Source organism: Aquila chrysaetos, chromosome 7, assembly GCF_900496995.4.
Source record: "Aquila chrysaetos chrysaetos chromosome 7, bAquChr1.4, whole genome shotgun sequence".
Lineage (NCBI taxonomy): Eukaryota > Metazoa > Chordata > Aves > Accipitriformes > Accipitridae > Aquila > Aquila chrysaetos.
The window spans coordinates 31805462-31819263 of NC_044010.1; the positions used below are offsets into that span (position 1 = coordinate 31805462).

At 45.8% G+C, this 13802-nt stretch overlaps 1 protein-coding gene across 5 annotated transcripts in view; it reads right to left on the reverse strand.

Annotated features, from left to right (window-relative positions):
* RUNX1 (RUNX family transcription factor 1) overlaps nt 1-13802 on the reverse strand; it is a 174965-nt gene that overhangs the window by 27467 nt on the left and 133696 nt on the right. For 3 of the 5 annotated variants that reach the window (XM_030020429.2, XM_041124767.1, XM_030020428.2), the window contains one exon: nt 8452-8643. The exons of the other annotated variants lie outside the window; for them this stretch is intronic. In XM_030020429.2, coding sequence (XP_029876289.1) covers nt 8452-8643 — 192 coding nt within the window. The remainder of the gene's footprint in view (nt 1-8451; nt 8644-13802) is intronic. 5 annotated transcript variants of the gene reach the window in all.

Genomic DNA, 13802 nt, shown 5'->3' on the forward strand with positions numbered 1-13802 from the left:
GGCCAGTGAGGAATAACCCAAAAACCAAGGAGTAGCTGCCTCAAATGCTGAAATGCTATCAAACACATGGCCATGCGTTGCCATCCAAAGTTCAGGACGGTGGAAGCACCTGCCTCTAGGGCAGGCAGGGATATTTGCTTTAGACATCTCTAGCACGCCAATGCCATAGGTGAGATTTAGCGTGGGGCACGTGAAGCGGTGAGCCAGAAAAAGGTGTTTCCATGGAAAAGTAAGAGAGACTAGTGACCCAGCTAATCTCAACAGCAGATAGAAATGTCCCCTGAGGTACACTGCATTTAAGCTGCCATTCTGAAAGATGCTGAGCCTTCTTGGTTGCCCCAGAAATGAGGAAGAGAGAAGAACAGGCAGAGGCTCCACCTTGGAGGGGTGACTGCAGCACTGCTGTACCACGAGAGAGCTAAAGGAGCAAGAAGTGAGCCTGAGCAATTCACTCTTTTCTCTGGCAATCACAGGGACCGCCGACAGCACTAACACTAGGCTGGTAGCATCAATGCAGGCACAAGATTCCTGCACGGGGTTAGAGAGCAGCTCCACTTTTGCAATGACATAACGGAGAAGGGACTTTGGCATACTCAGTGGAAGATGACAAACCAAAACAAACCAGAGAGGATCGCTATGCAAGTTAAAAACTGAACCGGGGATACTTGTCCCTACCTGCAAGCTCTGTTTCTCTTAGCAGTATCCATCAGCTCAGTGTTGTTCTCATGTGGTAAAAGACATGGACTGCTTAATGAAAAATAAAACTGTGTCTGGGCACGAGCTGCCACATTTTATAGCTGCCTAAACATTCAGCTAGACAGCTAAAGGGATTTCCAATGGCATCTCCACAGCTGTCACTGATTTCTCTGTGGCTTGGGTGCTTGGGCACTATCAAAAATCTTACTAAGACACCTTTCTGGTGTGCTAAGTTTTCCTAAATACACTGTAAAAAATCAAGCTCTAAATAGCTTGCCAAAAGATAAGCAGAATGACTTTGACAAATCTTAGAACGAAATACAGATCTCTCAACTTCTTGATTTCTGCTTTAAAACCAAGATTTCCTTTTCTTTAGTTAAAATCATCCTTTAGGATGCTCTGTGTGGAGGACAAAAGGGAAAAAAAAAGCAAAAGAAAACTTTGCGTAAGTGGAGATGTTGCTTGGGGACTGAGAACATATTTGTTGCCTTATCTTCTGCTTTTTTAATCTCAGGAAGCGCCAGGCAATTGGAATATGAAGATTGGTATCTTTTAAATATATCGACACTTGGAAATCTTCTGGATTAAACACCATTACATAACTCTTTCCATTAGTGCCTTAAGTTGATGAAAAAGCTAAACAATTTCAAGCCCTTTTTTTTTCTAGAGCTGAATGTGAGGAGGCAGGGGAGGCTCTTGAGCAAGGCTTATGCCCTGGAGCTGGGCGTGCTGCCTGCAATGCGGGCAGGTGTTGAGGAACTGGCTTCCTCACCTCGCTCTGCCCCGAGTGGGAACAGACAGAGGAGGCACAAATCTGTGGCTGAAGGGGAGGAATCCTTGAGGTGCATGGAGGGGGCAGCAGGACGGATTCCTGCCACCCTCAAATGAGAAAAGTCTTCCCCTTAGCAGGCAAAGCGCGAGGTCTCCGGCACCGGTGCCAGAGAGACGGCTGAGCCTGCATCCCAGGTGGGATTTATGCAGAGAACTGCTGAAGAGCTGGTGGTCCACGTGGGAGTAAGGAGTGCACTGGGAGTTTGCAGGCAAAGGTTTTATCTTCTCACTGAGAACCGACAGAGCAAAACGTTGAGAAGATCCTTGAGCATCCTTCTGCCTGTGCCAGAGAACGAAATGTCCCTTGTTTCACCTTGGTGAAGCCACAGGTGCAGAGAATTGATGAAATGGAAGAAAATATGGGCCCGGAGAGCATCCCCTAGGTCCTGCAGCCCAGCCACATCTTGTGTTCTGCACTTACATAACATAGCAAGATCCATCTTAAATTATGTCTTTCTGTCTCTGATAGCCCCCTGGAAGGCTGCCAGAGCTGCTCTGATACCTAGGAACCATCTGATTTCCAGCCTAAATTCATTGATAGTCAGTCTAAAGAAGAACCACTTGTTCTTGAGCCAACACTGTCCTTCTGAAAGTTCCTGCTGAACCTCTCTGCTGTGTTTATTGACTGTAATTATCTTCCCTCTCGGCCTCTGTTTTGGCATGCTGAATAAACCCGGCTCTGCTAACCTCTTCTTTAAAGTAAGGTCTTTATTCATCTTGTCATACTAACAGCCCCGCTTTGCACCCGCTGCCACTTGAATTAAATTTTTCTTGAACACTGGATGATCGTTACTTCATCTGGACCTCAGATGAGATTTTTCTCAAACTTTCTATACTGCTACTAATACAGTATCCCACCTATGGTGTCTCAAAATGGCAAAACTAGTGGCCCACTTCTGGCAGGGGAGGAGGGAAGAGAGGAGATTTCTAACACTGGATGGAGGGAATTCCTCAGGACCGCTCTCGTTCCTGGGCTCCTGCTGGGTATCACCACCCCTCTTGTGTGTCACAGCACAACCAGCCCTGCAGATAAGCAAAGTCTTGGCAGAGATAACATGTCACAGTAACAAAATCTTATCCCTGTCAAAATTAGAATTTGGAGAGGACCCAAATGGCATTACGAACTTTACAAATCAAATGGGCGACATGCCTCTTGCTTTCAGGAGCCTACCTGCACACGGGATGAAATGACTGAGTAAAAGACGATGTTGAGAGCTGAAGCCAAGAAAAAATGGACACTATGAAGCAGCAGGTTACTTAGTTATATTATGCACATCTTGTGTGTATCTTTACCAGACTGATATTTTCTAGTCTATACAATATATTCTGTATATACTATAGCCTCACAAACATTCTCCAAGATACAAATATGAAGCACGTTATTTTCACAGCAAAATGAGAAGTCTCATTTGGCCAGAAATGCTACACAACTTAATTTTGTGCTTCTGCAGATGGCAAGAGTCACATTGCTGCTGCTCCCTTTTTGTTTATGCTTTAGAGCAACCTTCCTAAGACATACTCCAGTCTGGTCGACACAAGAAACTCTGGACAAAAAATGGGAGCACCTGTGCCTGCAGAGCTACAGGATGGATTCAGACAGCCTTAAATGGGAGGTTTATATATATTTGTTAGTATGGGGTGTGAAAAAGGAGGGATTTTTCCCAGAGTGGACTTCTATTAGACTGAATGAAAGAAGAATTGTTTTGCACATGCTAATCTGGTTCACATGCTTCTGTGCTCATCTCTTCAGATGCAAGTTGGTTTATGACACAATAAATAGACAGCAGGGTGAGTCTGCTGCTAATGACACTGTACCCCTTAAAAAGAAAAACTGAGGAGGTTACTCATGGCATTATATAAAAGTACTCTCTGCTGAGCAATAACTGCGAATCAAAGAAACATATTGTACTTCCAGTAAAAAGATATTTCTCTCTGTAAAATCTCCTTTTTGATAGAGCCAGTTGGAACCCTTCCACCTAAACAGATTTGGTTTGCAAAATATTTTTGGAAAACATCACTATTTCAACAAACTTCCTGCAACCTCCTGGTGCCTGTGGCACTTGAGCTCTGGGTCCACGCCACCGGGGTGGCTTCACCTCCTTCCTTTTCCCCATGCAGGAGCTATTTGGTGGCTACTGGCGTTGAAAAGAGGGGAAAGGAGAAAGACCATCTCTCCCCCTCGCCCGGAGTGGGCTCCCGGCATGCATTCGCCACGTTGCCTGCCCGCCCCAGGAGACGTGCGATGGAGGGGACCTCCCTCGAAGGGGATCTCCCCTGGCTGCTAGCAAAACATTCGCGACCTGGCTGATGGTGGGGAAACCGTACTCTGGGGCTGGGGAGGAGGGCTCCCGCACATCCAGGAGAACCGCCAGAGCCAGGAAGCTTGGCAGCCCTGGCCGCGCTGATTGGAAATGATGTACCCACTGCCAGCTCCCACGCTGCCCGTGCTGCCCGCCGGCGTGCTGGCGCGACTCACTCCCCGCTACTCCACCGGCCGGGGGAGGCAGGAGTGACGCTGATAGGAAGGGTGCCAAGCTCAGGCGGCAGTCGCTCGACATGCCGGGAGTGTATTTTGGGATGGAGAGGTCAGGTGGTTAATCAAGTGGAAACGGGATGATACGCTGTTAAAGCACCATGTACTCGCTTTGCGAGCGCGCCGAGTTAAGGGAAGATGGGGAGACGCAGACGTGTACGGAGAGCATAAAAATATCGGCATTTAGCGTATTGCACAATGGAAAGAGTTGGCGAGTCCCTAATCTTGAGAGCCTGTTTATCTGTTTTGGCAGGGAGCTACGAGCACGTCAATTTGGATTCTCAAAAGCGCCTGAAAACTGCATTTTGCAGCAGCAAAACGCAGAGGCAGAAGGACAGCCCCGTTGAAGCCCACTCTGAAATGCTGTGCTGTGAACGCTTCTAAGTCTATTAACCTACAGCCTATTAAGCTGGTTTAAAAGTGGAAATATTAAAAATCGGGGCAGGATACAGCCGTAGTAGGGACAAAGCCATTTTAATTCCCCAGGCTTAAACGTTGCCCTTGACTCCACTCCTGTGTTTCACCGGTTCATGGGAACCCTGATAAACTTGGGCTGTTTTTGGTGGAACAAGATTACGATAGCAAGGACCTTGAAATGTCTCTTAAAACAAAGCGTATTGCACCTGGAGGAAGACAAAAGACTGGCTTGTACCAAAATAATCTCTCAGTCGTTATGTTTCATGCTAATTCAAAGAGCTGATCTTTAAATGATCTCTCTTGCTTTGCTATCGGTGCTAATTCTGCTGCTTCGCTTGAAGATCTGTCAGTAATTTTATTACAGCCTCTTGTTTCCAGGGATTTTAGACTTGGTCATAAAAGCATGGTCCCAGCTGAAACTTAACATATAAGGTTACAAAATTTAAAAAAAAGGAAAAAAAAAATGTGAGCAACCAAACTCAGATATTTTTAAGGCTATAAAAGCATAAAGAGAACCAGAAGCATGTAGCTTAAAGTGATTACAACAATTATTTGTTTTCCCTAGACAGGAGAAATAGCTTTATTTTATTAATTTTTTTAACCTATGGGTAATTAATAAATCACCAGTTGGAAACATTGTTTGGGCTAATTTGGAAAAAAAAAATTGAAGTTATTTAATTGCACGTGGTTTTGGATTATATTCCTAACCCCACTAGTTAGAAATTTATTTATGCAATTTATTAACTCAGCCTTAATGCCTGCAAAAGAATACCTTCTTGGCCTGATGACTTACTCATTTAAAATATTTCTATTGGCCCTGAAAAAAATTATACTGTAAAGGAACCATATAAATTTGTATTTATGTAAAACTCTTGAATTACAGATCTACCTACTCTGGTTAACATTAACCACTGTAACATTAGTAATTATGTATTTAGTATCTGGTTCAGGCTGGTGTTAGAAGAAACTCAGCCATAATATATAGATAGATATATTTATAGTTATTATATATAAAAACTTAAATGCTCATCAAGGGTCTTACCTAAACTTTCCTAAACACCCCAGCACAGCTCACATGGCTCTGTCTATTTTCTTTCTCCCTCTGTACAAAGGAAGGGGTGAGTTAAGGTTGAAGCATTGGCTGGGTTTGGAGCTTTAACTGAATATCCTTACTCTGTGCGTGTAGGTCAAATCCTCTGACATTATACGCTTGGTACAGGCACAAAGTAATCTTTCAACTTAAACCATGTGTGATGTGGTGGAAGCTTTTTCTCCCCTTCTGTTCCCCTTTGGTCTGTGAATTGGCTATGGTTAGATCTTTTAAAAGAACAGGTGTACTTTCTCCCTCCTTGTGATATGAAAGAAGCATAAAACTCGATTATAGCAATTTATGGTCTCTTAACTTGCTTGGACTTGTATACATGACACAAGCAGCTTTATGCTTAAATTCAAGACTTGGTAAAATAGGAAGTTAAAATTAACCTCAATCCTTTTATAGATGAAAACCTCAACAAATAAACAGAGGTTTAGTGGCATGGCAACCTGCCCCTTTAAATCCAAGAAGTAGTCTGAGATGTCTATTTTGAGTTAGTTTTCTTTTCAAAAAAAGATAATTGGACTTGGATGAATAGAGAAGTAGCCTGTGATTCATACTGGTGTGAGTTAAAGCAAAGTTTAACGCTACTACTTGGAAGTTAGCAATGTATGGGGTTTTATGCCTTATTGTATGCCTATATAAAAAGCCCTCCGTGCTCTCTTAAGTGAGAGAGTTTCAACAGAAGTGTTTCAGGATGCAAAGATGTGTGGCTAGGTATAGCAGTACTATGGAGCAGGTCAGAAGTGTTTTGGTTTTGGAGGTCTGTGTTCTGAAATGTAGCGCTGTTTATTAAAAATAGAAAAAATTTTAAAAATCCCAACTCCCTAGAGGTCACACAGGAGATAAGCCCAAAAACCAGTCATACTTTGAACACAGAGGAAAAAATAATGGTGCTGGAGCTCCTTCCCACCCTAGCCCTTTTCCCCCGCTGTGATAGCATGACCTGGAAAAGACGAGCCCTAGAAATTAAAAGGCATCTGCAGCAGAGATAGTCCCAAATGAGGGAGGCTTCAGTTTGGGGCTTATTTTACTGATAGTGACTGCAAGCTTCAACAAGTTGCTCAATGGATAATGCACACATTTTGGAGGCAGAGGGAAAGGGGAACTGGGAGAAAGCAGCTCTATAGGTGAAGAGGAGGGTATCAATGAGGAAATGTTAGCAGCTCCATTGCTATCGTTTTCTGAGCTACGTCCACAGGCAAAACGCATTAAAATCTTGTTTGCAAGGAGCAAAGTGGAGCAATGTACTAAAACTATTTCTGGAGAGAGCAGCTGAATCCCTGGCCAAGCGTGAAAAGCCTATCGCTCTGAAGTTGTACAAGCGAGGGACTTTCACAGGGAACCAGGGAAGACGGATACTTGACGTTAAACCTGATACTCTGCTAAGCATATAGTGTTCCCAAGAAGCTGAAGAATGCAAGTCTGCGACTGATACCTCCACCCACGTAGCCGCTGGCTGCTGAGTAGCCATAATAATATGTGCATTTTCTTTTATAGGAACGGAGCTGTGCGCAGGAGAAACCCAACGTGGTTTGCTCTGCAAATCAGAAAACTAAGTGAGGGGACTGCCAGGGACTGGGAGAGGTGCAGGACTGGATCCTTCACCTGAGCTGACCTGGCACGGGTCCAGGGAGGGAAGGAGCTGGGTGGTCCTTCCAGCTGTCTTTTTGCCTGCCTCTTTCTACAGTACGGCACATGACAATGCGTTGATTTATTTCCCATGCTTCTCAAAAATGCCTGCTTCTGCTCACAGCAAAGTCAACAGCAGATTTGCAGTATATTTCACTAAGCCAAAGACCTTCCTAGCCATGGGAATAAAAGGATGTAACAAGCGTTTGCCTTAGGTAAGCGATAACCTTTTCTGCATGCAACAAAGAGTACCCTGGTTTTAAAAATAAACGCTGAAACAAGAATTTATTCTGATTCACGGTAACTATTTCTCCCCAAAACCCCAGCAAAGAACCTTGACTAAGGCCATTTCATTCTGGCTGGAAGAATAAAGGAAAACTCCATTAGGAACAGCACTTGCTAAAATTAATACTGTCCCGGACCCTCCCTTTAGGTGCATCTCACTATCAATCTGCATTTTGGTATGTGTTTTGCAGAACACGCATCAGCTGATGGTTTAATGACCTGATTCACTGCGCACCAAGTTCCAGTTGACACGAGGGACAGAGTTGGTTTTAGCAGGGACAGACTCAGCTCTAGTGGTGGCAGATAAAATTTCAAGCCAGATGACTTGGTTTCACTTGCATCATCTGAGCCTGAGCCTCAGAGGAAATCAGACTCCTGAGTCACCATTTTGCAGGTTTTCATTCAAATAAAATGCACTGGATAACCACTAGCCACAGAAATACGCTCAAAGCAGCCTGCTCATAGTAATGTCTTAGCACTGAGAGGTCGTCTTCAGGAGACAAAGCACTTTGCAAAGCTTTCTTTGCTGCTGCCTTCCTGGGAAAGGTCAAAGCAAGGCATTGATGGTATTTCTCATTCAAGCACACAATGTAATTGATAAACAGCCATTGAGAAATACACCTACACAAAGAAAAGGGCCTGGCATAATGCATCTTTGCAAGGAAACAACGGCTTTCAAGATGTTATGGTTCTAGCATAGATGAGGTTAACAAACACCATAAGCTGTACTGATACCAGGAAGACGAGACAGTATGGACCCCTTAAAATCTGTCAGGTCTTTAGAAATACAGACATATGTTAGGAAGCCCCTCCTTTCACTCGTTAAAGGCTCTCACTTGTTAAAGGCTGCCAAGGAGAGTCTAGAAGAGATGGAGGGACAGGGGGTAGTGCCTGCGAGCCCCCACGTTCCACACGCTGGGGGGGTGGAGGTGGGCGAGCGGGGGGGAGGATTTCAGGTACTTACCCTGAATCTGACTCTGAGGCTGAGGGTTAAAAGCAGTGGTGTGGTTCAAGGAGGCTCGTGGGTTGGGTGTGGGGGCTGGGTGGTGTGGGCTGACCCTCATGGCCGTACGACGCAACTGCTCCAGTTCACTCAGGCGCTCTGAAAAGGACAAGCTCCCGGGCTTTGTCTGCTCATCTATTTTCTGACGATGTCCTATTGTGGGAGGGGGGGGAAAAAGATCAGAAAATCTCACTGATACATGAGGTCTGTTGACTTATTTTCTTTTTTAATAATTTTTTCTTTTTTTTTTAACCCCTCATCCACTGGCAAAGTACCTAACCAGCTAGCGGCCATCTGAAATTAAACTGAAACCACCTCTCTGCAAGAACAGGAGACACAAGCAAGTCGTTCATTGTAACCGTATTGTGGGGCAGCCCGAGACATGGCCTAGTCTGAAGAACCAGGTCCTCTGAAAATTGCAGTGCCTTCTTACAACTTGCACTGGGAGAGAAGACGTTTCTAAAAGGAGGACTGTCTGCAGGGATGCATAAAATGAGTAAACGTTGAGTGGCCCCTGTGCTGAACCTGCACTGGAATAAGTCCTCAAAAATTCAATCCCCGTTTGTCATAAGGTACATAATTAGACAAGTACTTTGGGGCTATAAAATAACAAACTCAAACAAATCCCATTTTTGGATCCTTTTGCAATGGATTTACAGACAGAAATAGGAAAGAAACACCAGAAGCTGGCAGAATTGAAACTGGAGTAATGAAGTCTCTCTTAGTGGCATCGGGAGCTTCAGAAACATGAGGTCTCGCCAGACATCCGACCATAAGAGAGTGGATGCTGACATTACAGCATCAGCCAGTGCACAGCGGACACGGTTATGGCCACGTTAGTTAGAGGGTCCAGAGTTAGAGGGTCCAGCACTCCCCAGGGCAGCCCTCGAGAGCACGGTCCCCATGAAGCTCCAGTGCTGTGGGCCTGTGGGGCCTCGAGGGGAAAGGGAAGGTGCTGGAGAGGCCCAGCTCCAGCGCAGCATCAGGGCACGTCCAGATTCAGCTGGAAGGGCAGAGACATATCTCATCACTGGTTTCAAGATAAGCCTTAGCTAGCAGCAGTGAGCAGTACGCAAGGTCTAAGGTAATGCATTTCTAACGGTTGCCTGTGGCTGCTGTCTGCGCTGGGATCCTTTGTGTGTCAACCTGTAACCACAAAGAGAGCACACAGAGCATACAAGAGGGATGCCTCGTCTGCTGGAGCACTTGCTCTCCAGTAGGCAATGACAAAAGCAGAAATTTAAAATTCTTTTTCCACCCTCTTAACAGCTAACCTATTGTCACAACTTTACCACTTCTGTGTCCATTGGTTTCCAGTCTTACGAGATATCCCTCAAAAGTGGGGTATCTTATCCTGGAAGGCTGCTGACACCACGCTTTGGGGATGAAATGGAAACCTCCCTAGCAGACTTCTGTTTGGTGAAATGTCTGAAATGGGATAGTTCAGCCATGTTCCCAACCAGGTGGAATCAAAACTTTCCTTTGTAATTTTCCCCCATCCCCCAGTAGGTCTTTTTCTTCATAAAGAGCACAGAAAACTGTCCTTCAGCAGAAAGCCCAAAAGCAGACTGTCTCTGGCACACAAGTTGTCCTTTCAAAGACAGTCTCTCCAAATGGAGGGCAAGACACTGACTGCAATGAGTCTCTGAGGACATACCTTAACCCCACCTGTATTTAGTCAACGGAGTAGGATCCCCAGCTCCAAAAATGTCACTTTCATACCTTCTGCTTGGGGACCTTCTTGTGGAGCACTGGATGTCATCGTCCCTCCTTTTCCCCCACACCCAATCCCATTTCAGCATGTTGCATTTGTCTCAGGAAATCAGCTGCCTCGTGAATCTTTGTGGCTTATCCCTTCCCCTTCTTCCCATAGGACACTGTTACCCTGACAGGAATGCATGTCAAATCTCTAGTCCAGAGGTCAAACATCTTTTTTTCTACTTGTTCCCTTGAAGAAGGTGGCATTATCCTTGGTTTCTGCTGAACACCGTAGTTTGCTGTCTATCTGCTCCCGATTTTCATTTTCTTGTCATGAAGAGTTGCCTTCTGCAGCTTTCTTTGCATCTCTATCCGCCCTGTGAGGAGGTGGCCCGTGCTGTTCCTATGGTGAGTCCTCTTGCGACTCGGCTACAGCAGTGAAAAAGACTGGCACAAACCTCCTCAAAATAATCCACCGTGCCCTATTCCACGCATCCCCATAGTATTTAATACATAAACATGCATAAACATCCAGCTTCCAATTTTGAGTATCAGTGAATAAGCAGCAAAAGATCTCTGAAGAGCTCTGTATGTCCCTTACTCTACAGAGCACTCTTTCAAGCCACCCCAACAGCTCAACCAAGACACAGGACCATTTTATGCACTGGAAGGAAAATGTGCATTTAAAAGCAGTTCCCAGTAGCTGCATTTCTAAAATTAAATTTTATAACTTGTATTATGGTTCCAAATCGCAGTGGCTCGGCGTTTCTTCCTGTTGCCAGGTCCTTTGGCACAGCTTGAACTGTCTCAGATTCCACACTGTGCTGTAAATTATCCCAAGGGGGGGGCGGAATTAAAATATAAAAAGACATATAGTAGTGGTTTCATCATTAAAGAGATCCATTAGAGCTTCCAAAAAAAAAAAAAAAAAGGGAGGGGAGAAGCAAAGAAAGATGAAAAAGACTTTTATCTGACATTCTGGTTGGTCAAGAGCAAACGCTTCCTTTGTCAGCAGTGCAAAGCTGGATGCTTCCTCAAGCCTGGGGCTCCTGACCCTGGACTTGAACACAAACACGCGGAGTCATACAAGATGTGTAAAATACCTCATACGTTTGGATTTTTTTAAGCTTCAGCAGGCTGAACCCAGGGCTCGCAGAGCCAAGAGCCATATCCTTCCAAATCCATCCCCCCGATGTTACTTATTCCTAATTTCAAATTCCGCTCAGATATCTTCTGCTTTTAAGTGGGTGCACCAATGCCAAGTCTGACCCCCTGCTACCCCACCTTCTCCTCCTGCCTCCCTGCTGCTGCCCTCTCAGCATCTGGAGTTTTGCCTGCCTGGCGCGGAACCAAGCGTCCCGGCAGCACAAGGCTGTGTGCTAGCAGCGCTGCACAGAGGCGAGCAGTTCCTCTGAAGCCAACAGGTCAAGGGCTGCATTAAGGCCGCTGAGGCAGGAATTAACTTCCCTGCTTCGAATCTAGCTCAGGCACTAAATTTGTGTCGAGCTGGCACACGATGCCGGGCAGGGCGGACAAACCCGAGCTCGCTCTGAACAAACCAGCGAGCAGGCGGCGAGCAGAGCAAATTAACTCAGGCACAGCATCCTCCCGAGGTCACCGCGGGGCACCTCGTTCCCAGGCCAGCTCCCTCCAAGCTGATGGGAATATCTCTGCCTGTCTCTGCACCACGCATCCACCAAGTGAAACTCCTGGACCCCACCACCCAGTCCTGCGCTGCTCCAGATCATCCTGCTGAATTTTGGGCATTGAAGGGGGGTGTCTCAGCTAGCAGCCTCCTGCACGGGGCCTGCTCCGTAGCCTAGGGGTACCAGTGGTGCATCGGCACACCCAAGATCTGTCTCATCCCTTGGGCTTGTGGAAATTCCACTCGTGTCAATGCACTCAGGGAAGAAAGACCAGCACCAACAGGTTCCTTCTCAGGGGAACTCTGCTGTTGTTTTGGTCCGTATCTTGTAATTTTTGGTGGGAACTACCTAGAATCAACGCCAGGCAATTGTCACCTCAAGATGTAGCTCCAAAAGTGGCTGTCCCGTCCCCCCCAATCAGAAGAGCTATTTAACCTTTTCTTCCTTGCTGACTGCTGCAGGTAGCAACACAGAACCTGTTTTGCATGAAGGTCTGCAGCAGGAAAGTGAAGAACTGTGTCAGAAAAATGTAACAAATATAAATGGTTTTCCCAAGCCACTATAAATGCAGAGGCAGAGCTTTGCTAGGGTGACTTGTATTTTCGTGTTTATTAGCTTTACTTTGAAGTTACCGTCTAAATACCTTCCTTAAAGAGCAGGCAAGTTATCCTCAGTTCACCCCTGTAAAGCCCAGGACTATTATTATCCCCCTTTTATAGGTGGAAAACTGAATGACAGAGAAATGAGGTGACTTGCCCGTGGTCAGGCAGTGACCCTGTGGCAGACGCTCGCCTCCCAGCTCAGCACGGTGACCACAAGCCCAGGCTTCCCTTTTCCAGGAGAGCAGCATGAGGCAGGATGAAAAAGAGTGGCAGAAAGGCGCTTGGAAACTGGTGCGGCTCTGCTGAGCCGGCAGTTTGGCCACGAGGATCTGCCACTTTTGCAAATCAGATGGGACTTTATGGAAGTTAGTCAAACATCCAGCTGTTGAATGAAGACGACCTTGGCCCAGAGCTCACAGAGAGAGCTGGCTTGCCACAAAATGGCATCGCTGTCCTCTTTCCCTCCCTATGTCCCCGTAGTTTTTAATAAGCATCAATTTGCAGGTACTAGCACAGGAAAGAAAAGGGCAGCATTTTTTTCCCTTGGGACACTGGAAGAAATAGGACATACAGCCTGCTTGGCTAAACAAGAAGGTTTGGGGGGTTTGGGACTTTTTTCCTTATCTGTTTCAAATACTGTCTCAGTGAGGTCAGGTGGATTTTCTTTTACACAGAATATTAAACAAGGAGGGCAGAGAAAACACTACCTTTTCCGATACTTTTACAGCAACACAACATGAAAGTGCTTTCCCACTTAATGGGAGGGAAATGCAGTTTTATAGACTTTAAGAGACTGTGGAGCACTCAGCTTGGCCCGTGGCCATCTGGTTGGGGCTCTGGATGTGGAAACAACAAGAACAAAGTGCCTTGGCAACCCCCACTTTTGTGCACATCGGGCACTTGTTGGGAATGGTTGCTCAGTCTGGGTTTCACACCGGAGCCAGCCCCATGGAGAAGACAGCAGCGCTCCGGGCTGCCTCCAGGTGCAGAAATAGAAACAGGTCTCCCGTTACATTCCTTTTAACCTCATTTTTAAAAGTGTCACTAGGTGTCTTTCAGGTTCAGAGGGGGAGAAGCAGGTAAAACAGAGGCTAAGGAAAGGCATCGCTACTCTCATTCTGCCAGCTGAAGCTACCAAAATTCCTGTGGGTACCCAGGAGCGTTTTACAAGTAAACACTGTTGGAATGGATTAATGGACATGTTTTTTTTTTTCTCTTTTAATCAAGTCACAGGACAAGTACACTCTTCTGTCTCTTGCTCTCATTCACTCACAAATCTGACTATTTGGTGTTGGTGCATTGGGAGGTACAAACGCCTGCAAAAGGTTTGGGCTTAGGGGACCAGGTGTCTGGCAGAGACTCACTG